Source organism: Solea solea, chromosome 5 (assembly GCF_958295425.1).
Source record: "Solea solea chromosome 5, fSolSol10.1, whole genome shotgun sequence".
NCBI lineage: Eukaryota > Metazoa > Chordata > Actinopteri > Pleuronectiformes > Soleidae > Solea > Solea solea.
This window is the reverse complement of record NC_081138.1, coordinates 16,716,263-16,743,457: the sequence shown is the minus strand read 5'-3', so window position 1 is coordinate 16,743,457 and position 27,195 is coordinate 16,716,263. Positions and strand designations below refer to the sequence as shown.

General features: G+C 40.2%; 1 protein-coding gene across 2 annotated transcripts; it reads left to right on the top strand.

The window, feature by feature from the left end:
• The first annotated feature begins 284 nt into the window (after positions 1 to 284).
• slc6a2 (solute carrier family 6 member 2) lies at positions 285 to 26,327 on the top strand. 2 transcript variants are annotated; one of them, XM_058629058.1, is made up of 15 exons: positions 285 to 372; positions 769 to 1,240; positions 2,581 to 2,712; positions 4,147 to 4,384; positions 11,707 to 11,845; positions 12,132 to 12,266; positions 13,487 to 13,590; positions 15,670 to 15,794; positions 15,891 to 16,003; positions 17,875 to 18,003; positions 18,967 to 19,066; positions 19,650 to 19,750; positions 21,242 to 21,409; positions 24,120 to 24,191; positions 24,409 to 26,327. In XM_058629058.1, exons 2-15 carry the CDS (start codon positions 943 to 945, stop codon positions 24,430 to 24,432), a joined length of 1,878 nt encoding a protein of 625 aa, XP_058485041.1. In that variant the 5' UTR covers positions 285 to 372; positions 769 to 942; the 3' UTR covers positions 24,433 to 26,327. The 2 variants fall into 2 exon arrangements, with proteins under 2 accessions (XP_058485041.1, XP_058485040.1); XM_058629057.1 differs by lacking the exon at positions 285 to 372 and adding an exon at positions 620 to 639.
• Positions 26,328 to 27,195: the final 868 nt, after the last annotated feature.

Below are 27,195 nucleotides of genomic sequence, written 5' to 3'. Positions count from 1 at the left end.
AACAAAATATGTGATTAATAGAAAAGGTGAGTATGGCCATATTACACACTACTCATCTTTAGTAGTGTGTATTCATCTTTAAAAACCTGTTCTCCTAGCTGAACTGTCCACTCTTAAGTCACAAGCACAAGCACAAGTTTATGGGAACTTGAGCTCTATGACAAAAAAAAAAGCCATCATGCCAACATCAAACCGGAGAGAAAGTGTTCAATTACAAAATATCACGTGGAAGAGAGAGGGGAACGCGGTTTAAAAGCTGGGATTTTATATCGTGTCCGCTGAAGAAGTTCCTTCAGAATGGGCTGTCGTCCCTCAGACGCGCCTGGACAACATCAGCGGCGGGTCATGGAGAGGTGTCCGTAGTTTTAACAAGTACGGAGGAGAGCCTTCCACTTGCAGTGCTTTACAGTGCTTTAGTAGCAGTGACATATTCTAAAGGCTTTTATCTTTCTCATTGTCCTTATGTGTAATGTTTTAAGTAGTGTTTGGTGGAGCGGACTGTTTTCACGCACAGTGCGCTAAACGGTGCGCGCGGTGACGCAGAGAGGATTTGGCTCAGAATTGTTTCTCGCTTGACACCTGCTACTGCTGCTACTGCTGCTACAGGCACTATGTTTAGTAATGCTGCACTTGTATTAGGTCTGTCTGCTATGTGAGGAATCATTTCCACCTAATTCCCATAGCCATTATTTCTCGCTGTGCGTAACTGTACTGAAACTTTACGCACAAACCTGTCCAAACTCTCTGTCTCTCTTCCTTCCTCTCCAGCCCCACGCACGTGGATGTCTCTGTTGTAGACTCCTCGATCCAGGTTTTTGCCGGCGGGATTGCTGCCCTCACTCAACGGCATCGACAGCAACCGTCACCTCCGACCAGAACCCACAGGGTGGGGGGCCGTGAGAGCATCTGGCCAGCGTGGGCATCGTACGCACCGCAGGGAAGATGAATATCCAGGTTCTGCCAGAACATAAGCTCTCGTCGGTGGCCCCGCTGAAACAGTGCAATGTGGAGAAAAAAGAGGTAGAACTGTTACTGGTGAAGGACCAGAATGGCGTCCAGTACACCAGTTCCTCCATCCTTCCTACGCCTGGCTGCGGCGCAGGTCCTCCCGGATCCACCACCGAGATCGAACGAGAAACTTGGGGCAAGAAAATAGACTTTCTCTTGTCGGTCATTGGCTTCGCGGTAGATCTAGCCAATGTTTGGAGATTTCCTTACTTGTGCTACAAAAATGGAGGAGGTGAGTAAACAGTGTATTTCTGATCGATACATGCGCGTAAATGCTGAACATTTAGGAGAGGTCACAAAACATATTATGACGCGCCTGCCTTCCGGAACTACACCTTTTTTAGTTTTTTTGTCATTTCTTTTGTGAAAACTAGTTTCCATTTTTACTTTTAAATGTTTAAAACATGTGTTGAAGCTTGCTCCAGGTAGATTATACAGCATTGTTTTCAGTTGTACTTATTTTTATCTCGTTTATTAACATTTTAATAGTTTGAGATGTATTCAAGAAGCAGTGCATGTGCTTACATGATTGAGGATATAGATTAATGCGTTCAACAAACATGCAAGTGATAAAAAGGGTTAATGGTTTTTTTAATTTATTATCTGGTAAATCCACAATATCTTATCACCTTTTAAGTATCGTGCATGTTTTCTTTGTATTATGAATATGGATGAACTAACCCTGGATGATATAGTTGCCCTTAGGATGAAGGTCTACTGCAGGTGATTGAAATGTTTGTTTAATGTTTCTTCTTTTTAAAGTTTATGAAAATCGTAGAAGCCCGTTTATTATATAGCAGTGTACTGTACATAATGAAAGACAGACAGACCACTGATGTTTGATAATGTAAAGAATTGCCTGAGCTGTGTGTCTTCATCTAAGTCTGAATACAGTGCAACAGGTGGCCAACTCGCGCTGTTTTCAAAACGATGGAATACTGAAGTTGCACTGGAGTAAGAGACAGAGAAAAAAAAATTACAGTGTGTGTGGCTGAGTCCACAAAAGATTCTTTTAAACAGTGTTGTTTTACCTTCAGCACTCACAACAACAGAGTTCTCACTAGAAGGTGTCTTCTGTCCTCTGTTTGCCTGCATGTCCATTCTCCTGGTAAAAAAACAAACTAAACAAAAAATCAACATGGTGTGCTTAGTGCCGCAAAGAGTGCGCTCCGACACCAGGCTGTCAGTCATCCCGGCCCTCTGCAAAAAACGTATTCATTATTGTAGATAATGTGTCATAGTGATGGACCAAGACAAGAAGAATTCAATTATGAGTGGTCATTTCCTTGTTGGTGGATGTGCGACTGGGGGTGCAGCATGAAAATAGCTGTGTCTTCCTGCTCATATGTTACACTGTTACGTGGGTCGTTTTTCCAAGAATGTCAAGCCTGGCCCACGTCACTTCTCCTCCTTCTTCTTTTGTGTTAATGGTGCTTATTTCCCTATCAAGCACACATATTTTGGGTTGTGTTTTTTTTTTTACGGCAAGACAATGCCAGTCACACTAGCAATGGATTAGCTGGAAAAGAAATGTAATGTAATGTATAAATAACTGATTCTGTCTTTCTTCAGGTGCCTTTTTGATCCCCTACATTCTTTTCTTGGTCATTGCGGGGATGCCATTGTTCTATATGGAACTTGCCTTGGGCCAGTATAATAGGGAAGGGGCAGCAACAGTTTGGAAAATATGCCCCGTCTTTAAAGGTGAAATGTTACTCAAACACACGCACAAGCACGCACACACACACACGAAGCTGCATGTCAATTTAACTCAGCCTCTCTCTAACCTCTTAAACTGTGCTACTTACTCTTCTACCAGATCCTCCTACTTGTCCTTTTGTGCCACCCCTTTTACTCTTGCCCTTTACCTCTCTGGTCACATCACCTTCTTGCTCTTCTCTCTCTCTAGTCTTCTTGTAATGACATAAGGGTTTTGTCAATGGCACACTAAGGAATAGGGTTAGGGTCGATTTAATTGCACATCATTAAATTAATTTAATCAGAAGCATGCCCCAAAATATGTCCATGCGGTGGAGTAGTGGCAACCCGATAAGACCGAGGAGTTTGCATGTTTCTCCAGTTTCCTCCCACAGTCCAAAAACTGTGGGGTTAAAAGTTTTTTGGACACTCTAAATTGACCGTATAGGTGTGAGTGAATGGTTGTTCGTCTCTGTATGTTTAGATCTGTGATGAACTGGCGACCTGTCCAGGGCGTACCACACCTTTTTCTCCTATATGTCAGCGGCTCCTCGTGTGGAGGATAAAGCGGTAGACAATGGACGCAAAATCTCAAATGGAACAGGATCTAATATATTTTTTATTACAGATTTTGTAGATTCATCTAATGTAAAACTTAAACTTGTGCTGAAACCGCTGGGCAATAATGAAATGTTCTTGTGCCCTTTCACAAATGAGATTTTAAAACAAAACTGTAACTGCACGTAAGACCTGACCTTATCCCACTCATCCAAAAGAAAACCATTTCTTTCTGGACCAAACCCCATTTTCAATGGCGTTTCTTACTTTCCTTCATAGAATGATGGGTTTACAGGCCTCTCTGTTTTCTTTTATTGACATCACGTTTCAATGGAGACTAAACAACCCCAGGAATACTGTATACATATATTTATTTTAAAAAGTGCAAAACGTAGAATGTTTGCATTAAGACTCCGTAGGTGTGTGTGAAGGAGGTTCACTGTTGTTAAGTTTCGTTATATGGTGTTTATCAGCATGTACTTTCCGTCACACTGCTGAGTTATGGGTGTGTAAAATACATTTAACAGCTTTAACAGATGAGAATCAGCTGTTGATGAACGTTAATGTAAACAGTCACACTGGGTTGTATTTAGAGAAGACAGGACAAGGTGGTATTTGAACAGATAACGTGAGACAAGATAACCTTGCAAATATGTGATGTGTTGATTTGGCTGCCATAACTGCTTAGATACAATACACCTGGTACTTCTCATGGTTACATGCAATTAAGTTCATCTTTGGATGCACCAATGGATGCATCACATGTAGTTCATATTGCTATACAGTGTATATGTATACACATTACATATATGCTTGGCTGATGGTTGTGTGAGAGTAAACCATCATTTTGTTGTCCCTGACTAATAACTCTGTGTTCTTCAGGTGTGGGCTACACTGTGATCATCATAGCACTGTACGTAGGTTTCTACTACAATGTCATCATTGCCTGGTCCCTCCACTACCTGTTCTCCTCCATGACACGCGATCTTCCGTGGCTCAACTGTGGCAACAGCTGGAACAGTGAGAACTGCACCAGCCCAGAATCTATTAACGGATCCGTCCTGGGAAATGGAACTTCCTATGCCAAGTACAAGATCACCCCGGCAGCTGAGTACTATGAGTAAGTGACTTCATAGTCTTATTAAGTCCTATTCATTTGAACCTAAACTGTCTTGTCTTGATCAGTGTAAAACATAACTATTTTAGTCCAGAAAAAAAGGAACCAAGTTCACAGCGGTCAAACAACTCAAATTCAAATACAAATACAAAAAAATACAAAAAAATTAAGACATGACACACAACAGATATTTAATTACTGCATGCTTCTACATAACATAAATTAAAAGTTCTTAAATGTGATGCTATCACTGTGTTGAGTTGGTAGCTGCACATTCACCCATACTGAGCATTACCTTCAGTCGACGTTGTGTCAGCGTTGGAGCCAGAAGGCTGCACCAAGGACACTGGTGTTCTGTTAGCAGCAGTTTATAGTGTTGTTGTATTTGTAAGCGTTATGTGGGGTTTGCTCCTGTCACCTTCTGTGCGAGCAGCTACCTTTTTGCATTGAGAAAAACTGCAATTTTTACTCAATTTAGCAAATTGAACCCAGGCTTTCGAGCACGTGTCCATCAGGATGACTCAAGAGTAAACAACGCAGCTCAATGTCAAATGTAATCACTTGATGCTTATCATTGGGGACAAATGCCAGCAACGTTGAATTAAGTGTACAATGATATCTATAGGAGCTTCCTTTATCCAGAACCTTTGGGACCAATTTTCGTACCAGTTCTCAATACACATCACTCAGTGTAACTTATTGAATTCAATGTAATCTTATTTTCATCAGAAAGTAGGACGACTTTCAAAATTTTGAGTTAACCACTGCAACTAATCCTTCCTGTATATATTCAATTCTAGCAGGACTGTACCAGCCTTAATGGTATAATTGTACAAGATTATATTATACACTTTTAAGTGTATTGGTTGTACCAGTGCAGTTGTACACAAAGCTATAAATGCATTACACAGCTGCAACTGCATTTCAACTAATAAAAAGTCCTCTACATTTTATTGCATACTGTGAGTTTGAATTACCCAGTTGACGTAACAAATAGATCACATTTTTTCTACCGTGAACTCATTAAAAATTGACCAGATCTAAAATGTGCATAGCAATTAAACTGTATTCGGTTTAAATTGTCCATCTTAAAGGGCTACAAACTTTCCGCGAGACTGGCTCTCCATCTGCAAGCAATGCAGCAAAGTCCTGTTGTTGTGCAATGCTAATATATGCTACACTACTGCCTTTAGTAGTTTGTTTAATGTGGCCTTAAATTTAAAGCAAAGTCATTATTAACACCTTAACATTCTCAGTGGTGAACATCCAAACCCTCCTGACAAAACCACACAGCCATGTTCTTCGCTCTTTACTGTATGTCACATGTGTCAAACTGGTGGCCCGGGGGCCACATGTGGCCCTCCAATCAATTACATGCGGCCCGCCAACCACTATGCGAGGTGATGGAATAGAGACAGAATATAAGACTAAATGTATATGTATATATTATATATATATATATATATATATATATATATATATATAATATATAATATTAAGTATTACACTCAACATGAAATGACATATATTTATGCTGTTTTAATCACAATTATCCTCGTCATTATTTGATACATTTTCAATTTAATTCTCTGTTTTTGTGCATCATAAATATGTTTTTATTGTGAATCATTTTATATCAAAACAAGCAATTTTACTTTGCAATTCTGTCGAATATCATAATGAATATCTTATATTGACCACCGGCTACTAAATAGTTGTTTTTCCCACTTTTTTTCCTCTATGTCGGCCCCCGCTTGACCAGACTAGATGCTCATTGGCCCCCAGGTCATTTGAGTTTGACACCCCTGCTGTATGTTATCTGATCTCCTACAACCACAGCGTTTAAGTACAGAGCATCATGCAAGGAAGGAAATGGAGATTGTACTCATGGAAACACATCTTTGTGTATTTTCACATCCCAATTGTACCATCAAGATGTAAAGATGCATAACTTATGTCATACCTCCTGAGGAATTCCTAGTAATTACCAAAACTGCAGTGCCTCTACACAACATAAGCCTATGATCTCCCACCAGCACCACCCCTCCACTACCCAGTTTCCAGATGCATTAATCATGTCAAACTGCGAAAAGATAGACACTTTTTTAGCAGTAGAATCCTCTTCTTTAACTTTTCGTGGGCGCTCCTTGGTGTCATCAGCCATACCCCGACCTGTAAAGCTGTCTGGCTTTGCCAGCGCAATAGTGCTGCTGTGCTTCTGCCTTACACCTGTCAGTCTTGACGTAAATGTAATGCCTTTCTGTGTGCAGCGCACGAGTGTCGCAACACAAGACTCAAAACAGCGCTATATTGGGAAATACAGGGTCACTGGGGGCTGAACTCATCTGGTAATGGTTTGAATGCAACAGACGCGCATTCATATATGAAGGTAGCACACGTCACAGTTAGTGTTTTAATGACAATGCAACCATCTTGTCATCTTGGAAACAATGGTAGGGTTTGCCTTAGTACAATATTTCCATGACAGATTCTGATGTCACAGCCTTAAGTATCTAGTGATAGATCGAGTGAAAACTGCAATTGTCTGTTTTGCCCTTTTCTTCTTTTATCCTAAAATGAATCCACATAGCTCACGCCATCACTTAATCCCTCACTTAATCCCTATTCATACTGAATATTGTATCGGCTTATCCCTAGACAAAAGGTAATTGATGAGAACATATTTCAGCTTAGTTTTTGTGAACGAAATTGACACCATCGTGTAGATCGTTGGATGGATTTCGACAGTGTGCAGTTTAGGAATCATAATGATTTAATCAACATTGAACACAATACTATCAGTGCGTCGTCATTACTCAAGCGTCAGAACACAGAGTCACACTGCAGTGTCATTTCAAAGTCGAGCAATCCACTAAATATCATCTTTCATGAATGCAGATTGTTTACATTTTAGGGCTGAAACAATGACTTAGATTCATTGATTGATTAATTACCAAATGAATCGTATGAACTATTTTGATAATTGATGAACTGGTTTGAAGTTTTCATATGTTTCAGCTTCTTAAATGTGACTTATGGATTGGACTGTGGACAAAACAAGACAATTAATTAAACATAATTGACTTGGTCAGTTGCAGCCCCGGATGCTTTCTAATTTGGTCAACACCATGCAGCCACCAAACATTTGAAGTTGGTTTCCAGTCACTGGAATATGGACAGAGAATTCTAAAATTACCCAGCCATAAATGTTTGCACAGTAAAAGGTGTATACATAAAAAAAGTTCAAATGTTTTCTTTGAAGTGCACTGAAAAAGCCCCATCTGTTTATACTGTACTTCAAAGACAGCCAGCTTCTGTGAGGACCGACTGTGCGGCCCAGAGGAAGTCCATGAAATGACTCGGACAATACAAGACGCATGCAAAGCATGACGCTCTGAATATATTAGGCGTGCAACCTGGCCAACAATCGAGCTCAGTTAAGTTCCACTCCCACTCTGCGGTTTTAGGACTGTCAGACTTTAGATGCTGTATATCAAAAACAAATGGCTTTACTCAATATGATATTCCTATCAATCCTCCAGTTCTTGCATTACTCTTTAAAAAAGAGTATTAACGCTTTGACAAAGATTAATGCAATGTCGTTAAATGAGTAAATACGTGGCATTCATTCAGGACGTGGACCACTTGAATCGTTAAAAGAAATCATTGGATGGCCATGGACAATCTGGCAACAATTGGGCACTTGAAGGCAGATCTTACATGGTGTTGGGCTGCGGGTGAGATAATAAATCCTCTTTCTTGCAGCTCGCTCTGAGAACAGAAGCAATGCCAAGGCACAGCATGAGGGAGTGAGGCCAACTGAGTAAACAATTCTCTTCCTTCACCTCTTGCACTCTTGTTGCACAAACTGGAACGTTTGAGTAACCCCATGTTACGGCTGATGTTGCAAGTGCCAGTGTATGCCGTATGTAGTCTTTTTTTGGTGTTTTATAGCATCTGTAATGTTGCATCACTGCCACCTTTACGTGTTATCATTACTGTCATGAAGACACAGCACAGTGAGACACTGGTGCAAAGACGCAGTGCACTTTTCTTAGGGAGCCAGTGTGGTCCTGGAATAATCCCACCTGAATGAGAAACAACCTTGTAAATACACATAAATACACCACAACAGGGTGTTTTTTTTTCCACACAGGGTGCTAATTATGGCACAGCACTGGCTCCTGAGGAAGTTTTCAAAAACCACCTTGGAGATAACATCTGAGAATGAATGTATGTGCACACAGATGACGCACAGTTATACTGACTGTGGCAAATGGCAACTACTGACAATTAACTACTGTAACGGTGTGCCATAACATGGCTTGAGTAATTGAGTTCTTGCTTCACACACAGGTTTATAGTATGTGGGGCTGAATGGTGGAACTGTGCATAGCCTGGCTATGTTTCACTGAAACTGAAAAAAAAAACTATAAAAATCCCCATCTGGAAGTTTTCTTACTGTATATGATGGTGTTATTACTGACTGATCTAGCTCAAAGACGGCAAATCTCATGCGCCTTTTGAAGCCTATAAAGTGCAGAAGCTCTCTTCTTGGACAGAGCTGGAGTTTACCCTTCAATAATCCCTCCTCGTATCCCTCTCCTTCTTTACCTACTTTTGTTCTTCTCTCAGCAGCAGTTTCGTAGGGGCTGCCAATGACATTATTGGAGACAGATACCGGGTGAACACTACTCTCTGTCTTGTTTTGGTTATGGAATGGGTAACAGAATTCCTTTGTGCTGCAGAGTCACGTAGAGTCCTCATTTTCCTGCAAAAACTATGCCCCAGTGGCCAAAGGAGCAGCACAGTGCAAGCAAGGCTAATATAACTGATATAAGAGCGTGGCCCATGCACCTCTGCAAACATTGTAAATTGTATTCATTCAGCGAGAAACATTGCATCCAATCCATAAAGCATTTAGGAATCAGCCTTCTCAGAATTTCTGAGCTGTCAACAGCCACTCCCTTCTCTTTTCCTGATATGACGACTTGCAGGATTGTGTCTAAAAGTGACCAAGCAGTCCAAGCACTGATCTGCCAAATGTGTCAGTGCAAGACAATGAGTTGCAGGCCATGTCATACACAACTATCACTTGTGATCTGATTTCATGTCACGGATAAATAGATTTGAGGAATGGCCCTCATTTAAAAAATCTTATATATGCGATTTAACACGTTTGCCAAAAATAACTCACTTTGAAACCAGTAGGTTTCATTTGTTATTAATGAAATACACCAGATAGAAATTAATTTAGACTAATTTGTTTCCCAGTGCCTTGTTTCCCATTCCGTAACCAACGTTAAGGCCTTGCTTTGCTGGCACCTGACACTGTGCCAAACTCAAATACACAAAGGCCATCTAATGGCAGCCCTGTATGTTAGGACAGCAGCATGCCAGCTTGTCGAGTGACGAAAAGGAGTAAATGTGTTTAGTTTAACTGGGCCAAAGGGACCAGGGCTGATGTTAAAGTGAGCATTTACTGGCAGTGCACTATCAATACTATCAGATGAACAAGGAGGCCTTGAGGAGTTAGAACGCAACACAAAGGTCAGGCACAGACTCTAAATGTTGTGCTCCACATAAACTGATCTCGTCACGCAACTATCTGCCTCCCCAAAGACCTTATAGCTTTGAATTTATTATCAGCCAAAGATAAGTAAATGCCAGGGAGGAATTTTGCGAATCCTTTGGTCCCTTTGGATGGTATGTCTGGGCATACTTGAGTTTGCGTGTTCCTGAGGGTTATGTGTGTTGACCCGTTGTGTAAGCAACCTGAACATCAGATTCTAATCCAGTTCCGCTGTTTATCCACCAATAACGTCACATGCCCACTAAGTTTAATCTTTCTCGAGGAACGTCGCAGAACGACTGCGAAGGCAACAGAAAGTGACTTTAAGTGGTTTACAGGACGAGATAAAGTAGAACCTGCTGTTAGTATTTTTCAGCTCTGGAGACACATAGTCTGTTTTAGCTGTTAGATTTATATTTTCCCATCATGAGTCCTGGTCTGACAGAGCTTTTTATTTATCTGCTTGTTTGTCAATACAGCTTTGAAAAGCATTGTTATGTCTTGACTCAGTAACAGCCACATTTTTAAACAATTACACTGATTTAAAACATAAACAAGGGCCTACTGACAACCAAAAAGGGCCATCCTTGGTTAGCAAGTTATGTAACATACAAAGTACCTTCATCAACTTTTAAGACAAACCTGTTCATGGATGTCTGGGATTACGTTTTTTTTCTTCCCTAAAACTTATTCATGAGACTAAGCTTTTCTCATGTATTGGTGTAATCTGCAAAATGAACATCACCTAATGTATTTTCATTCATGGGACTAGTTAATGGCCATATTCGGCCTAAGTGCTGTGCAGTAATCATGGAACAGAAGCCTGTAATGCTTTCTTATTTACACAAATGATCTTGCTTGTTTAAACATAAACGGAAATGTGACCATGACAGTCTGAGATAGCACCAGCCACCTGGCAAAGAAAAACCGTCACAATCACACTCTCCTACTGTTGTTGGTAAAGAAAATAGTACGCCATTGAATGAACTAAGACCTCTGAAGTGTAATTTCTATGTGTTCTGTTAATAATGACTGAAAAAGTCGCATGTACAGTTTGTCCAAAACTGAAAGGAAAACCACATCCATATTTCAAAAGTGGACTTAACACATGTAAAAGATTAATAGTCCTCTTCTAGACAAAAAACATAAAAATATTACATTGAGTTTGCATTTATAAATATATAAATATATATTACTGTTGAATGCAAAGAAATAGACATAAAATACAGTTATGACTGCCATATTGCGAGTCATGCATGGAAATACATAAAGTGCTTTTTTGAGCACAATATTGTTAAATATTAACTTATACAATGCTGTTATGTAGCCTGATTTCTTTCAGAATACAATCGTCCACTAAAAACGAATCAAGACGTTTCAAGTCAAGATTGAGTTTTACTTCTGATTGAGGGATAAAAACAAAGTCAATTGTGGTTCTAAAAACTTCATTGTGCACAGTGCATACATATGAAGTCATCGTATATTGAACATAGTGTAGTGCTTCGATGTATTCATCCCATATTGCGTACTGTTGCCTCTGACACACAAGATTTATCCTGCATGAATGAAATGTGTATATGTGTTCGGTGGACTGTAGAAAATGTACCTTTCCTTTCAGGATGAATAACATTTCCTGTATCTGTACTCTATATCCTCTTTTATCTCGATAGTGAAAGCAAACTATATTGCGATATACATTGTTATTGATTTACATGATACATTATTTCAACATTTTGTCTGTGTCTCCGTGCAGGCGGGGTGTGCTGCATCTCCATGAAAGTAGGGGCATCCATGACCTGGGCCCGCCTCGCTGGGACCTGTCACTATGTCTGGTTGTGGTGGTCTTCATCCTCTTCTTCAGCCTGTGGAAAGGTGTCAAGTCCTCGGGGAAGGTACAGGCCTGGATCACTGTAATAGCGGATCAATGAGTTGCAATCAGAGTCCGCTTCATATTGCATTGCATGAGACCTTCATAAATATTGCATTTGTGCAGCATATAATGTTACAGCAGGACAAGGGAAAAAGAATCCTGCCGACATACAGGAGTCAGAGATTTGTTCCCATTGATTCTAATTATACTCTGTCTCTCACTGTCATCTGTAGAATTGTGCTAAGAAAAGGGACAATCTGATGTATTTTTTTTCTTCTTTTACCTGTTTGACCTGCACATGTGTTCAGGTGGTGTACATCACAGCTACCATGCCCTACGTTGTCCTTTTTGTGTTGCTGATCCGAGGCATAACTCTACCAGGGTCCATGGACGGCATCAGGGCCTACCTACACATCGATTTCAAGCGACTCAACAATCTGGAGGTTAGAGAGTATTGGCGTGTTTCCACTAGTGCAACTCTATTCTATTTACCTTGGTTATCTTTGCTTTTCCATTAGCGATAGTACCTGGTACTTTTTTTTAGTACCTGCTCTGGCGAGGTTCCAAGCGAGCTGAGCCGATTACTATATATATATATATGTCATGTGATCAGACTGCCGTGCACTGATTGGTCAGAGTGCCAACACAGGAAGTGGCCGAACAATGGCGAACTGTAGATCAGTTAAAAAGACTCAACAATCCTGAAAACGTGGCTTAATCTCCAACATTTAGCAAGGAAATGTCTCAAATCTCATCATTGAACAGAGGAGTGTGGTGTATTTTGCGACAGCACTGCTGGAAGTCTGCGATTGTGAGCCGTGAGCCGCGTCACAGACAGTATTCGGTGTTAGACGGAGTCTGTGCTCCGGTCATGGAGGAAGTACTGAACAAATCTTTTTTAATGAACTGATTCTAATGATTCAGTACATCGAAAACAACTGCTTTACAAGTCACTCGTTTGTGCGTGTCGCGTGTCAAACGAAAGTCATGTGTGATGACCCCGCCCACCTTGAGGAGGTACTACATTGCAATGGAAAACCTACCGAAACCGTGTAGATCCGAGCCGAGCCGAGCTGGGACCACGTAGTGGAAACACGGTGTGCTTGTTAGATATCACTCAAATATGAGTGAGTTTTAAAAAGGCTGAACGGTTGTCACATTTAGTTTAAGTTCTCAGCTTTCACTGTGGGTCTCTCATTCTGTTGTTTGCTGACATCTGGATGGTTGTATTTATCTTCATGAGCAACATTTATATCAGAGTCTATGTGGAGAGCATTCTCTCTCTCTCTCTGTTACTCTAATTAACTGGGTGGAGTATTTCAAGCTCTGAGGTTTAAAGGCTGGATTCCTGTTGGTGTTTGTGTATGAATCAATGTACTCTTTAGACATATAGTGAAGATACGATCTTCCAGTAACTGAGCTGATTTGGTATGTGTTAGGGTTGAGAGAAAGTCCATATGTTATGCAGCACACCTTTGACACCAGACATAATTGTCATGTGTAATTACAAATAATTATGCACTTAAGTCACATTTTTGGAAGCACAAATCGGGCTAAAATATTCAGGTATGTAAAGGAGTGTATGTGCAGTTCACACATATCGTAGCTTGCTTTCTAAAGATTTCTTATCCCTATTTTTTTGTTCCCTTTTTTTTAACCATAGGTGTGGATTGATGCTGCCACACAGATATTCTACTCACTAGGAGCAGGATTCGGTGTGCTCATTGCATTTGCCAGTTACAACAAATTTGACAACAACTGCTACAGGTAAGATTTTTGCTTGTATTTGCGTTTTTTGTTGTAGGAGGGCAAAACAGGCCCACAGCAACACACATGTCCTGCTGTTTAAGTAGTTGGCTGTTTCCATCATATAAGTGGATTACAGAGCAGGGGAGGTGATACTAATCTGTCCAGCTGACCCCAATGACCAGGTGTCAACAGGAAAGATAAAGTGCAGGCCAGGAAATGTTGCCAGATCATAGCCAAGGGCTGTGGGGCTGTATGTTGGCTGATAGTGCTGCTCTTTCTGAGAAAAGCGGGTATGAGGTTGGCTGATGTTTTTCCACATTAATAGGTTGCAGAGATGTGGTTAGTGACATACACTCTTGGAAAAAACAAGTTTAACCTTTTGTGATTGTAAAAAAAAAAAAGAAAGCAGACAAACATCTTGCTGTAGATACACAACATCAGGTAACGATATCACTACTGCAGTACACAAACACAACGAGAGAAAGCACTCAGAGAGCACAAACCGCTACCAAGCCAGTTCCGTTTTACAGCCAGACCACCATCATAATTGATTTTTTTGAAAAAAAAAACAAAGAAGAATTACTAAAAGCTTGAACTCTTGCTTCGGGCTCACCTGAAGAACTTACTGTGGTAGTAATTGCAGAAAAAATTACCAATGTACTCCACTACCATAGCAGAGAACACGTCTGAGAGTAACAAGAATGGATGTTGTGATGTTAACACACACACACACACACACAAACACACTCAGCTGCGCCACTCCCTCTCTCTAGTTCGACCACTCGAGCAAAACAAGCACACACACACACACACACACACACACACACACACACACACACAACTGTGTAACTGTTGACATTTTGAAAAATACTGTGATATAACTTTTCGGTCATACCGCCCAGCACTCAATGTTAATGGTTGAAGTGCACTCATAGTGTAAAGCCCTTCAGTGCAGGTAATGGGAATCAAATTTGATCCTTTGATGGTCAAAGAAGAGCTGGAACCAATCTGCCGGCCGCCATATAACAACCATTCACGCTCATAGACTCCAGATTTGGTAACAACACCCATTTTGTGTGATCCGATCACAGGCAGATTGGGCTAAATTTAGATGTGAATGCTCCCAATCTGTCCTGAATGTGTCCTCATGCAGAACTGATTACAAAAACCAAGTTCGGAGATGTTTTGAGGCTCTATGTGTCCGCATTCCTGAGATGCAGTGCATGAATGCAATCAGGACACACTGGAGACTTCCTCCTCAGCGGATGACCTCCAGTTTCACAGGATTTTTTCCACACTAATCCGCTCCCATTCATTTTTACCCACGGCTACGTTATTAACACCGATCACCATACGGTTTATTTGTCTCACGATTAAAATCTTGTTTCATGTCACAGCAGCATGAATAGCGCTTTGATTCACCCTTTTCTCTCTCTCGCCCACTTTCTGCGTCATTCTGTCAAACACACACTCACACACACGCGGACACACAAACACTCTGACAGTGGACACTTCTGTGCAGTCAGACTTGTGAGAAAACATAACTCCGTTCTTGCAAAAACAGACATGACATCACTGTGTACATGAATTAAGGGGTGGGGACGTCAGATCCAATCTCATGTGTTAACAGGACACATTGATATGGTGTGAACACTTGTACTTAGCACCAGCCACGTGCAATGGCATCACCAAACGGGACTGAAGAATAAAAGCTGCTCATAGACGTGGGTATCAGTACTAAAACACAGCATTTTCCTGAAGATCATCTCATGGAAAATGTACCTGCCAAGTAACACATGGCCCCATTTTGACTTTACTTATCTGACCTAAGTACAATGGAAAATCAGCTTCAACTTTCACACTTCAATTACTTACTGACTTTAGCGGTGGTTCAGTGGTGTTAGTGTATGTAACGCCATCACGTTCAGGTCAGAACAATGATACTGATTTCATGGTCTCCTAATACTTAGCCAAGCGAAAAAAAAACTAAAAATAAATAAAGATAATTGCTGACCAACATCACACATGGAAACTGAATACTGTTTTCTTTTCAACTTGTTTTTTTCTTCTTCTTCTTCTTCTTCTTTTCTCTCTCAGGGATGCTCTGTTGACCAGTACAGTGAACTGTGTCACAAGTTTCTTCTCAGGGTTTGTCATCTTCTCTGTGCTCGGATACATGGCGTACAAACATGGGGTGAAAATAGAGGACGTGGCAACAGAGGGTACGCAATTGAGTTTTGTTTTTATGAACTTAAACAGTGGTTTAAAAAGGATAAGTCACGCGTACAAACGTCTACTCTGTATGTGTGTACTTACAGGGGCAGGACTGGTGTTTATCATCTACCCTGAGGCAATTGCTACATTGCCAGGCTCGACGTTCTGGGCCATCGTATTCTTTGTTATGCTACTGACTCTGGGCATTGACAGTGCGGTGAGTTCCAGCAACCTCAAAGCTGCTGCTCTCTCTTTACTGACTTAAGCAAACGTGGGACTCTTTTGAGCATGATGAATGTGTACATTTTTAGATGCATGAACATGTTAACAAGTGTGAAATCAGTTTTAGCATCAGAATGAAGGGACTGAGGTGAGGTTTAAAGTGAAATGACTTGATTTAACAGTCGATTACAGTATTACAACAATAGTACACAACTGTTTCAACATGACTACATGTTTTTTATATAGAGAAGCCCAAAAAAACACGTAGTACTAAATATTGTGACTTTCATGGTTATTGCCACACACATCTCATCCAATAATTTTGTTGCCCTCTGTAATTTTCCATAGATGCATAAGTCTTAAACAGAGAGGGGCAGACAATAACAGTGAGAGGGCTAAGCTCACTGACGCCCCCTTGTTGCACTGGGCTTTTTTGTAATAATAATAATAATAATGAAATACATTCATATGTTCATCAGTAAATATGTTCATCGTCATGGGCAACACAGCTTGGTTTTCCCATGGTTTCAGTTGTGGAGACACTATTGGGAGAGGAATGATATCCACTGACAGTATCATGTTATAAGACTTTTTTAACTGCATCGCCCATAAAATTTCAGTGCTACAAAATATCTCTTGTTTTTTTATTTCCGTTTTGTAGTTTAAGGGTCTGAGCGGCTGTTGAGGAACAAATTAGTGCTATAAATAAACATATAGTAATCTACTGTAACACCATAAATAGCTTTTAAGCTTTTATTTAACAGGCAAATACCAGTGATTGTAAAGCTGTAAAGTTAAGAAATTGTGGTGAGATGTGCTAAAAGGCAGAAGCAATTTAACCATAATATCAGTGTGATGACTCCAAGTCAGATCCCAAACAAACAGTTTAGTGTATTAATGAATTAAAATGTTAATTTTAATTCATTCTTTTGAATCTTTCATCAAGCAGATCAGAGTGCGCACAGCAGTGTTGCATGATGGGAGTAATGCAGTAACAACTGTCAATGCTCATTAGAGCATTTAATATAAAATGTTTTGATTGAAGGCATCTTTACAATCTTAAATTCTGTCTTATTTTAATTATTTGTAATGTATTTAAAAAAAAAAAAAAATGTTGACCTGCATCAGCTCTTCATTTCGCTGATATATACTGTATGATAATAATCAATAATCACTATAAAATACTAAATTGTCTCGGTGTAAACTGTGAAAAACCTACAAGAAATACATTGTGGAACATTTTTCTATTTATTGGATGCTTATTTGACATCGTCAAACTTACAGGTAATAACAGGTAAATGGTTTTCCCTCCATGGTACTAAGTGTTGCGAGGGAACGCAAAAGTTAGGCCTAAATGTATTTCCTATGCCATGACCCTACACGGGCGCCGTTGGTACAGGAAGTGGGAGTCTTGACAGTAGGGACAAAGTCACTCTCCAACTTCCACTGGATAATAAAGTTCTGTTTAGTCTGTTATAATTCAACAAGGCTCTTGTTGTCGCAGTTACAAAATAAATAAACTGTTTTTATATTCCAATGGGTAAAAATTTCCCTTTGTTGCAGGACACTATGGTACATTTTTCTACATTTTCTAGCACTCTTTGTAATTGTGTTGTGCTGCTATTTCTGATTAATTAATATTTCTTATTTTTGATGACTACAAAACACTGTAGGTCATATATATGTTGTGACATTGTTTGGTGTTCTTTTTTATTTTAATTTTTGATATACAGCACTGAATGTGTCTAGAATACGGCCCAATTTTATTATGATAAATGGCATTTCTCTCATTTTAATCTGGGGTTGAGCATAGATGTGAAGTGATTTACGACTGTTTCTCTGTCTCTCTCTGTTTGTGTCTATTAGATGGGTGGCATGGAGGCTGTCATCACAGGCCTGACGGATGACTTTAAGATCCTCAAGAGACATAGGAAACTCTTCACCTTCGCCACAGCCTTTGGAACCTTCCTGCTTGCCCTGCTCTGCGTCACAAATGTCAGTGCCAAGTGTCACGGCCCCATGAATTTACTCTCAGTATTTGAATTATGAAGTCAAAATCCCACTTTCTGCATAATTCTTGCTGACAACTCGCTTCATACTCTCACTCTGCTGTGATACAGTACACATGATAAAACCACACATTGAAGAACCAGTGTGAAATATTGTTCACGTCAGTTTGGAGCTTTATTGTTGTTTTGCAGTTTGCAGAATAGAACTGCAATAAAGCGCAATAGAAAACAATAAGAACAGTAAAAATGGAAATTCATATGGGGAGCCTGTATCTCCATCCACAGACTTAATCCAGAAGCAGATGATCACAACTAGACAGAATGGAGCTGTCCTTGTTTTAATTATTGAGCAAGATACCCTCAAAACAATTATTAAAAATATCACCAAATTAGAAGTGTGTTCACTGAGCACACGGCTTCACCGTGGATAATGCCCTATCTTGCCATTTTGGCACGCCACATTAAAGAAACATCAGCCCGTTCATTCAAGCCTGCTCCAAAATGTAGGTATGCTTTTTTTCTTGGGTCATGCTCGGCAAAATTTCACGGAAATTGGTTCAGTAGTTGAGTTATCCTGCAGACAGAGTACGACAGAGAACCTTTCAAAGATCTGGATCGGAGCAGCTGTTTCGTCACATTAGATAATAAAGGCCCGCATAGAAGGTGCAGAAGGAGCAACACAAAAGCTTTATGTTACCAATTCACATGGTTTCCCCCCACTTCCTTCATTTAAATCAAATCAATGACATTATTAAGGAAAGTGAATGATGCCTTTCCCATGCTAAAAATTCCTCTGAGGACAGAAATCCATCAAGATTCCCCTCCTCATCATGTGGAGCTTGCACTTAAACTTACCTCCAAATGTAAAGCAAGCATTTACAGCATGTATATTCAGTCCCATGTCCTAAAGCTGTAACAAATACAAGTACAAACCTTTCCTTTTCTGCAGGGTGGGATCTATGTGCTGACCTTGCTGGATAAGTATGCAGCGGGGACTTCTATACTATTCGGTGTGTTGATCGAGGCCATTGGAGTGTCATGGTTTTACGGTGAGTATTTCAGTGCTTTGGCATTCAATTATTTTTCTCCTAAAGTTAATACATGGTATATTTTGAATACTTTTAGGAATGCTAAAATACCAATGAAATTAAACTTCTTGGTAACATTTATGAGGAATGTAAAAGAGGTAAAAAAAAAAAACAAATTGAAACTAGAACAGAGACATTTCCGATTTATGGAATCTATACTACCAGGCGTATTCTATCCAATCACTACTTTTGCACTGTCAGAAAATGAAAAAAGAAAGGAAAACTACAGCGATCCCCATGTCAAGAGGGCAGATTTTCTCATGACAGGCAAATTGTGCAACCAGAACAATAAAAACAGAACGATAAATTTGGATAACTGCTTCCTGATCCTAATCCGGAGGGGTCACTTAAGCAAATAAATGAAACACACATGATGCAGTTTGTCATGCCAGGTTAGACTGGAGAAAAAAAATACCAACAGACTATTCCTTTTGAGCTCTTCTCCACAAAAGCAAGATTGCATACTTGGCACAAACAGCCCACACTGGCTGAGATGTTGAACGTGTACAACTCAACCCTCCCTTACTGCTCACGCTCTCTCCAGGTGTGGACCGCTTCAGTGAAGACATCGAGCGGATGATGGGCTTTAAACCAGGACTCTATTGGAGGCTGTGCTGGAAGTTTGTCAGTCCAGCGTTTCTTTTGGTGAGAAGAGTGAATGATGTTTATGTAACTACACGTATTGTAACGTAACATGACCTGAAACCTTCACACACCGTCGTCCATCACCCGCGCTCACGAGATCTGACGATGTCATACTTTCCAGCGTGCAGTTGATACGTAGCATGTCGTTTCACTTACATGAAAGAGAATGATAGTCCTAATTGCATTCCGATCGGAATCAATACAAACTGAAATAAATTATGTTAATAGCTTTGGGTCATTGCTCACAGGAAAGGGCATTCGTAGCGCCACATATTCAATCATCAGCAGAGCTACCTCTGGCTTATTTCCAGAGGGAGGAATGGGACAGGGAGGATAGATGGAACCTTTTCCACCTCCCGGGGAGTTTCTCAATGGCTGGTGAATTAAGCTCTCGCGGCTCCACATGCATTGGAGGAAGCACGTGGCTGGGTCTGCTGTCTGTGTGGGTGGGTGGGTGTGGACGGCCCTGTGCTTCCTTTAATACAAACGGCTGCTGACAGCCTCCCCTCGACAACAGGGATTCTGGAGAATGGTCTCATTCCCTATTCTGAGAGAAAGCGGAAAAATGTCATTGTTAAAAGATCGAGTGTGATATATAAAAACACATTTCTTCCGACTCTACCTCGACTAAGACGATAACGACGACGACAAAAAAACAACAAAAAAAAAAAATACATATATATCGCACTTATGACTAGCACTTCATAGTTTGATTTACTTGAAGCTCTTACTTACTTCTAGCTCTTATTTGTACCCAAATGTTTAAATGCACTTATTGTAAGTCGCTTTGGATAAAAGCGTCTGCTAAATGACATGTAATGTAATGTAATATATATATAGGACGCAACCGCAGTGACAAGCGCTCGCTGTAAAGGATTACATATCCGTACCTCAATTTGTCAACTTAGTGGAGGGAAACAACCGTGTGTCTTTTCTCCTAATGTGTTTGTTTTATCATCACCACATCTCGTCATGTTCTCATCGTCTACACGGTACTGTATATACCTGGAGTATATACAGTACGCCATCACTGTAAATATGTACATATATGGAAAAAAAAGGCCCTTAAACTTAATGGTAATCCAAGGTGGCATTTCACATGGACACAGTAGACTGCGACGGCCTTTTGTATACGGAATAAAAATCAAGTCGTGCACTGATATACTGACCTCTCCATGATACATAACTGCAAATGACGTTTCCGCGGGGGTCAGAGTACACGGAGGCGCAGTCATGAATTTAGTCTCGAACATGTGAATCAGGTTACAGAAAGAGAGAGTTTATTATAGTGCGCGCAGATGCCTGGCTCAATTCAGTTTCGTGAATGAAAACCTTTTTAAGACGTTTAATACCGGGGGTCTGCTCTGAGGAAGATGTTCCGGTTCTTGACCTGGGTTTCACTCCTGGGTCTGCTTTGCTCTGTCTTTTGCTCTTTTTTCAACTCTTTACTCATGTGTGTTTCTCTTCTGTCCATCTTTTTCCTTTGCACAGTTTGTGGTTATAGCCAGTGCTGTAACATCATCGGGCCTTAAGTATGATGATTACACCTTCCCTTATTGGGCCAACTACGTCGGCTGGGGCGTGGCCATGTCCTCCATGATGTTTGTCCCCCTCTATGCTATATATAAATTCCTCAGCGTACCAGGAACAATCAAACAGGTCAGTATCAAACAGTGTTGGGTAAGTTACTTTAGAAATGTATTATGTTACATATTACCAGTTACTTGTGTTTAAATGTTCTTTGCAAACTAACACAGTGCGTTACTATCACGTTAGTGTAGGTGGCGCGTGAGGCTGGGGTTTGTTTCACATAAAATCACGACTGTATAGCTTGTTTTCAACATTATAATCGCCAATAAAGGAGTCTAGGAAATTCCAAGGTTTTGGAGAAAAGCAGGGTTAAAGGAATTTTATTGAAACATTTGACGATCTGTAATACGGAGAGTAGACTTAGTAATGAATCATTATTTTATTACCCATTAAACCAGTGGTGTGAAATGGGCAGTTGCAGAATATCAAGACCATGAAATAATCATCCTCAGTGTTTTATACTTCTTTTTGTTATATATATATTCAGCATGAATGTCAATGACTGTTCACCTCAGTTGCTACGTGAATATCACCTGAAACAAACGGAGGAAAATAACTTTATTGCTAGACAGAGTCAGCAAGTGTCATCATCATTAATTAAGTAACACACAATGTTTTTAAAACGCTCATAGATAATATCGATTAGAAGAGAAAAAATGAAAATGATTTAATCCCAAACTCTGATCATAACCTGGTCTAGATGAGGTTATGTGCAGAGACTAAGTTACTATGGTGATGGCGAAATGAGAGTCTCTTTTGTGACACTGAAGAGGTGCTTTGGTTGAGTTTAGGCGAAAACAAGTACGTGGTTAAATGTTAAATCGCTGACATTGTCTCACATAAATGTGAATGGCACATTCTGCCAAAGCCATGAGCCCCTCATATCTGCAGTGGCACACAACCAAGACAGGGACGGCACATACGCCACATAATTTTTTCTACAGTTTCAGTTTAATTCACAGTAACGTGTTACATTACTTATAACTGGAGTTATTATATTGTAACATGTTGTCCCAACACTGGTCACAAATATCAGTAATAAATGTGTCCTTGACATGCCTCAAACTCCACAATCCTCTGCTGTGCACAGCCTCCCAATTTAGTGGTCCATTTGCGACATCTCTCCCTTTGCTGTCTTTGCCTCTGCTGCCCTGAGTTACGTTGCTACCTGAACAAAACCGACACAGGGCGACCGAGGCGGCGACAGCAAAGTGGAAATTCAACGCCAAATTGGGAGGGTGCATGCGTCCAGTAGAGGATTGCGGAGCGTGTCACGCGAGTTAGCTCTCAAATGTCGCTTCATTTGTCTGACTGAGTTACAATGAACACAATTAAGAACCCGGTATATAAAGCAATATATGATGAATTAGACGTCACTCAAAGTGTAAATCGACATTCTGCTAAAGGTGCTAACTGTATGTTTGCCTGAGAGAATACTTTCCTCTATCATGTTGATGACACTGGGAGAACTTTTTCGCATGAAATTATCACTTCAAAGAAGATTGAAAGTTTAGGTTTGTGATTATCAAAGCACGGGAGAGCTATTTTTATCCCTCAGCAGTCAACAAGTGCTGACCCTTCTGTAACTCTTTTCAAAGAAAACTGGCATTTCCCATTGTTACTCAGGCCTGAGAATTCTTCTTAGGTCCTCGGGACATATTTTCATTTTGAAAACTCCTTTCAAGTCGAAGCTGCGGACTCTTCATCATAACCAGAATCAACATCTCCAAAGGTTCTTGATGAGAATTCCTCTCTGGCATCACTTATCACAGATAAAGACCATGATAACAGTTTTACAAACGTCTGATGTTAGATTGTGTTACACTGCCCTTACACTTCAAGTAGTATGGGAACTCTTCGACTTCTCTTTAATTGTTCTGCACTCATTTAAGAAATCAAAGGGGGAAAAAAAGAATATGATTGTCAAGTAAAATAAAGTAGTAAAAGTTAATTAAAGCTGTGGCGATGAAAGGAAACTGTGGATTCTTAGACAGTCGTACCAATGCAATTAATGAAGAATACACTTTAAGTTCATAAACTTAGCACAAAAAGTAAGGACATTTGTGTTTGATCGAACATTTCTTTGTTGTAACAGTACATCTGATACCGTTGGAAAGCTTGTTTATTTCCATTTTTAAATGGTGCCGTATTTGTAAGGGTTGATCAGCAGAGTTGAGCATATGGGGGGGCGCACCTCAGTAGTATGTGGAAGAACCATACACATCCACTACAGCCTGGCACCTCCTCCTCCTCCTCCTCATGCTGGTCACCAGCTTGGTCCCACACTGTTGTTGGATGGCATCCCGTTCTTCAACCAGCATTTGTTGCAAGTGGGCCACTGTGGTTGTGTTAGTCACTCTGGCACAAACAGCACGACCAAGCTGATCCCACAAGTGTTCAATGGGGTTTAGGTCAGGACTGCAGGCAGGCCATTCCATCCTCTCCACACCCAAATTCTGGAGGTAGTCTCTGATAAACCCCGCTCTGTGGGGGCGAGCGCTGTCACCTTGGTGACCCGCATGATGACGAGGTGCAACCAACATACTCAACTCTGCTGCTCAGCCCACAAATGTATTTCCCTTACAAATGTGGCACTGTTTAAAAAGGGAAATAAACAGGCTTTCCAACGGTACAAGATTTATTGCCACAAGAAGCATTGTTACGACACAGAAAACACAAATCCCCTTACTTTTTGTGCTAAGTTTAGCTGCCCTGAAGATTGTGCATGCGTTGTGAGCTAAGTGTGGAGAATGATGTGTTGCACTTACCTGTTTTGCAGAGGATAGCCCTTTGTATCACTCCAGAGCATGAACATCATTTGGTGGCTGATGGAAATATACGGCAATTTAAAGTAAGGGAAAACTTTTCTTCTTTTCTAACAGTTTTAACTTTGAATTGAATCCTTTTAGTGGCTTAAAATGAGACAATATAACTGACTTCTCTAAATGGTATTGATATTTGGATAGGAGAAAAGCATGCTAATAAGCCAAACAAAAGAGGCAACATTACTAAAGCAGTTGTTAAAATACTTTTGAAAGCAAAACATTAAACTTTCTTTTATTTTCCAGCTCAGTCATTGGTTGGCCATCTGAGGACACAAACCCATACTTCTCCTATCCATTCTCACGTCAGTTGTGTGGACTTCCTGTGTGCTACCAGTGATACAACTCATGAGGAGAGCAACAGGCTCCATCATCTCTGAGCAGATTTACCACCCAAGGCATTTGTTGTCAACTGCAGCGTCAAGCGCTGTCATGCTTATTCATATTTTGAAACCATTGTACCACCTCAGTCTCATAAGGGAGGGGCACACTGCCCATGGACATTAATATGATTTTGTTTATTCTGATTATTCATTATTATAATATTTAATTTCTATAGTTTGTGATGTGACTCTTATCTCCTAAAGGGATAGAAACTAAAATACAATCCAAAACCAACCCCCTTGTCCCTAATCCTGTACAGGAGACAACGTGTTCCCGCATTTAGAATTGTTTTGGGGCATGTGGTTATTTATTATCACGTTAATAATGTCACCTGTTATTTTGTCTGAGGGGCTTATACGTGTCAGTGCCTTATCAAGCAAGACACTCCATGTTTTTTTTAACAGTCCGTACAGGGACAAATCAAATAAAAACTTTGTTGACTCAGGAACCCACGAAATCAAACAACAGTCATCATCTCGCTGTTGATCTTGGTCCTTTGGTCCTTTGATATTCAAGTGAAGGAGCTGTAAGCATCAAGGAGCGCTCCTTAGCAAAGACAAAACAGGCCTGATATAACGCTTTAGTGTGACGTTGAATGTTTGAGGAAAGGGAGTATTGCTCAGCAGTTAAAAAAAAAAAAAAAAAAAATGATGCTTTGAAAGGCCAGACATCCAGGGTGAGGCTGAACCTGGTCAGTTAGGAAGCAAAATAATTCAGCAAAACAAATGGCTCAACTGTTACAGCTTTGTATTCTTGTTACATGGTGTTTTCTTATATTGATTTCATCTGTTATATGCTTGTGAGGGATATTTGTGGCTTCTTTTTTTTTCCCCAGGGAGAGCATTCAGATTGTGTGGTCAGCGATACGGTGCTGCTGTTAGATTAGAGCAGGGGTGTCAAACTCATTTTATTCCAGGGGTCACGTAAAGCACAATTTGATCTCAAGTGGGCCGGACCAGTAAAATAATAGCATAATAACCTATAAACACCAAGAAGTCCAAATTGTTCCCTTTGTTTTACATTTAATGAAGTATCTTTTGGAAAAATAAGTGTACGTGTGCATAACAACACACGTATGTGGAACTGAAAAATATATGATCAGATTATATTTGTCCCACGGGCCATATGTTTGACACCCCTGAATTAGAGTGACCGCAACATACCTCCCCCACTGCACCGTTCTATTAACTACAATGTTAAGTAGTTGATTTATAACTCCTGTATGTTTCATCAACACATTTTTGTGATGTTGATCTTTTTTTCATTACCTTAGAAGTGCCAATTTGATGTTTTTTTATTATCTTCTGATTTCCCATTATTTATTGGATTGAAGTGGAGGTGAATCATAAAAGAACTCCCTTCCTGAAAGGAATAAAGCCACAAAGAAAAAAATCCAACAAACTTAAAAATAGATGTGGAATATATAAGAAGATATAAAATATATAGATATATTCTTTTGTTATATCTAATCTTGTATTTATCAAATTGTTTATAAAAAAAAACGTGAATGTAAAGTATTTTAAACGTAACTGTCCACTGTCATGACATTGTGTTTGATGTATAGCTAAGATGGACTATTAAGAAAAAAAAAATATTCTATGGTCTAATCCTGGGTTAATTTGTCACATACAATTGTGAACTAATATGCCCTGGCTTTCCTGGACTGTGTTTACAAAATACTGTGTACAATACCAATGTCCTGTTGAACGTGAGTGACAACTATCTATGAAGAAGTCTAAAGTATAAAAGAATATGATAATAAAGAATTTCTTCTACACACAAACAAAATGGCAATTTCCTTTTTTTGGGGGGGATTTTTCTTGATTGCAGGTGTGAAAGAGGGGGGAAGTTAGTTCAATAAGTAACAATATTTACATGGGCAGCAGTAATCTGACATGAAACAGATGAAGATAAAAAAGCCCAGGAGATAAGGCCCCTGCAGTTGGCTGTTGGCCAGTCGCTGACAGACCTTGTTGGGCCAGTGTGATCAGAACCATTGGCTCTTATTGGTGTGAACAAGAATCCTGCTGAGGCCTTCACAACCGTTTCAGCATGTTGAATGAGCAGCGGTGGCCATTGATGGAAGCGATTGCTGTAACTGCCAGCGAATCACAAGGCAACAGACCACGGGAATGAGGAAGCAAGCAAAGGACGCTACACTGCAGGCAAGGAGCTTAAATATATCAACTTTCTTCCACGACGTTCCTCATTTAATTTGGACACTTTGGCACAAAGCTGAGGTAGCTGTGCTGTCTGTCGGTCTGTTTGCTAGATGACACACCAAGATAAACAAACACTATGTGCTGTCCAACAGTGACACATACAGACTACCCCACTGTGTAATGCTGGTAAGGAAAGAAGTTTATCTCTGATTCTCGTGGAGAACTTACGTGCTGGTTCGAGAGTTAAAGAGGCCATAGCCCGGAAGTGCCAATTAACGCTGCGTTTGGATGTGTATCTGCATCTATGAAGCCTTAAAAGTCCATAAAAATCAGTTCAGCCACTGCTGAGAGTGCAGGGTTTTATTGTTTTCCTGAGCGCTACAAAGCGGCAAGGCACTTCTGCTGACTAATTACGTCACTGGCGAATTTCACCACTCCTGTAAACAGCAGCGCCTCTTAGTCAGGGCACATCCGGTGACGTACTTTC